We start from the raw sequence: 1,498 nt of genomic DNA on the forward strand, positions 1-1,498 counted from the left end.
TGGTTTATTGCACTAAGAGCCGCAGAGCAGAGAGGTACTGGCAGAAGACTCTGTTACAGATGGATGAGATGGAGTCCCAGATCCGTGATGAGATACGCAAAGGTAAGACACACACTCACACTCACACTCTTACACACACACACTCACTCTCTGCAGTGATGGAGTGTTAGTTTTTAGTAGCTGTAATCGCAGCAGAGCACCTAAAGATCATGTGATGAGTGTGTGTTTATGTTCACGTGTGAGTCTGACAGGAGGAGATGATCTAACACTCAGAGTGTGTCATTAATCAGTGTTACATATAACTGAGTAAGTACAGTGACATGTGGCTGAGTACGATGACCCATACACACACACTGTGACAACTCTCACACACACACACACACACACAGCAGTGAACACACACACACACAGCAGTGAACACACACACCGTGACACACACATAGCAGTGAACACACACACACCGTGACACACACACAGCAGTGAACACACACACACACACCGTGAAACACACACACGCAACACCGTGACAAAAACACACAGCAGTTAATGCACACACAACGTGACACACACACACAGTGAACACACACACAACAGTGGAACACACACACAACACCGTGACACACAGACACACACACACACAGTGACACACACACACCGTGACACACACACACCATGACACACACATAGCAAGTGAACACACACACACCGTGACACACACACAGCAGTGAACACACACACACACACCGTGAAACACACACACGCACACCGTGACAAAAACACACAGCAGTTAACACACACACACCGTGACACTCACACACAGTGACACACACACAGCAGTGAACACACACACCGTGACACCACACACACCATGACAAAAACACACAGCAGTTAACGCACACACACATTGACCACAACACACACAGTGAACAAACACACAGCAGTGAACACACACACACACCATGACACACACACACCATTGACCAAAAACACACAGCAGTTAACACACACACAACGTGACACACACACACAGTGAACACACACACAATAGTGAACACAACACACACACCGTGACACACACACAACACACACACACACAGTGACACACACACCGTGACACACACACACCATGACAAAAACACACAGCAGTATAACGCACACACACCTTGACACACACACACAGTGAACACACACACAGCAGTGAACACACACACACACACCGTGACACACACACACAGTGACACACACACACAATCACACCACACCCACACCGTGACACACACACACACCATGACAAAAACACAACAGCAGTTACGGCACACACACCGCGACACACACACAGTGAACACAACACACGTGACACACACACCGTGCAACAACACACCGGACACACACACACCATGACAAAACACACAGCAGTTAACGGCACACCCACCGTGACACACACACACAGCAGTGAAGACACACACACACACACAGTGACACACACACACCATGACAA

At 48.3% G+C, this 1,498-nt stretch overlaps 1 protein-coding gene across 1 annotated transcript in view; it reads left to right on the forward strand.

Moving 5' to 3' along the window:
- LOC113077501 (plexin-D1-like) overlaps positions 1-170 on the forward strand; it is a 17,041-nt gene extending 16,871 nt beyond the window's left edge. Inside the window, exon 17 of the mRNA XM_026249865.1 lies at positions 1-170. This exon is cut by the window's left edge and continues 6 nt beyond it. Within this exon, the coding sequence (XP_026105650.1) occupies positions 1-170 (170 nt within the window).
- The last annotated feature ends 1,328 nt before the right edge of the window (positions 171-1,498 follow it).

The sequence above is a fragment of the Carassius auratus genome, unplaced genomic scaffold (assembly GCF_003368295.1).
Source record: "Carassius auratus strain Wakin unplaced genomic scaffold, ASM336829v1 scaf_tig00022697, whole genome shotgun sequence".
In the NCBI taxonomy this organism is placed as follows: Eukaryota; Metazoa; Chordata; class Actinopteri; order Cypriniformes; family Cyprinidae; genus Carassius; species Carassius auratus.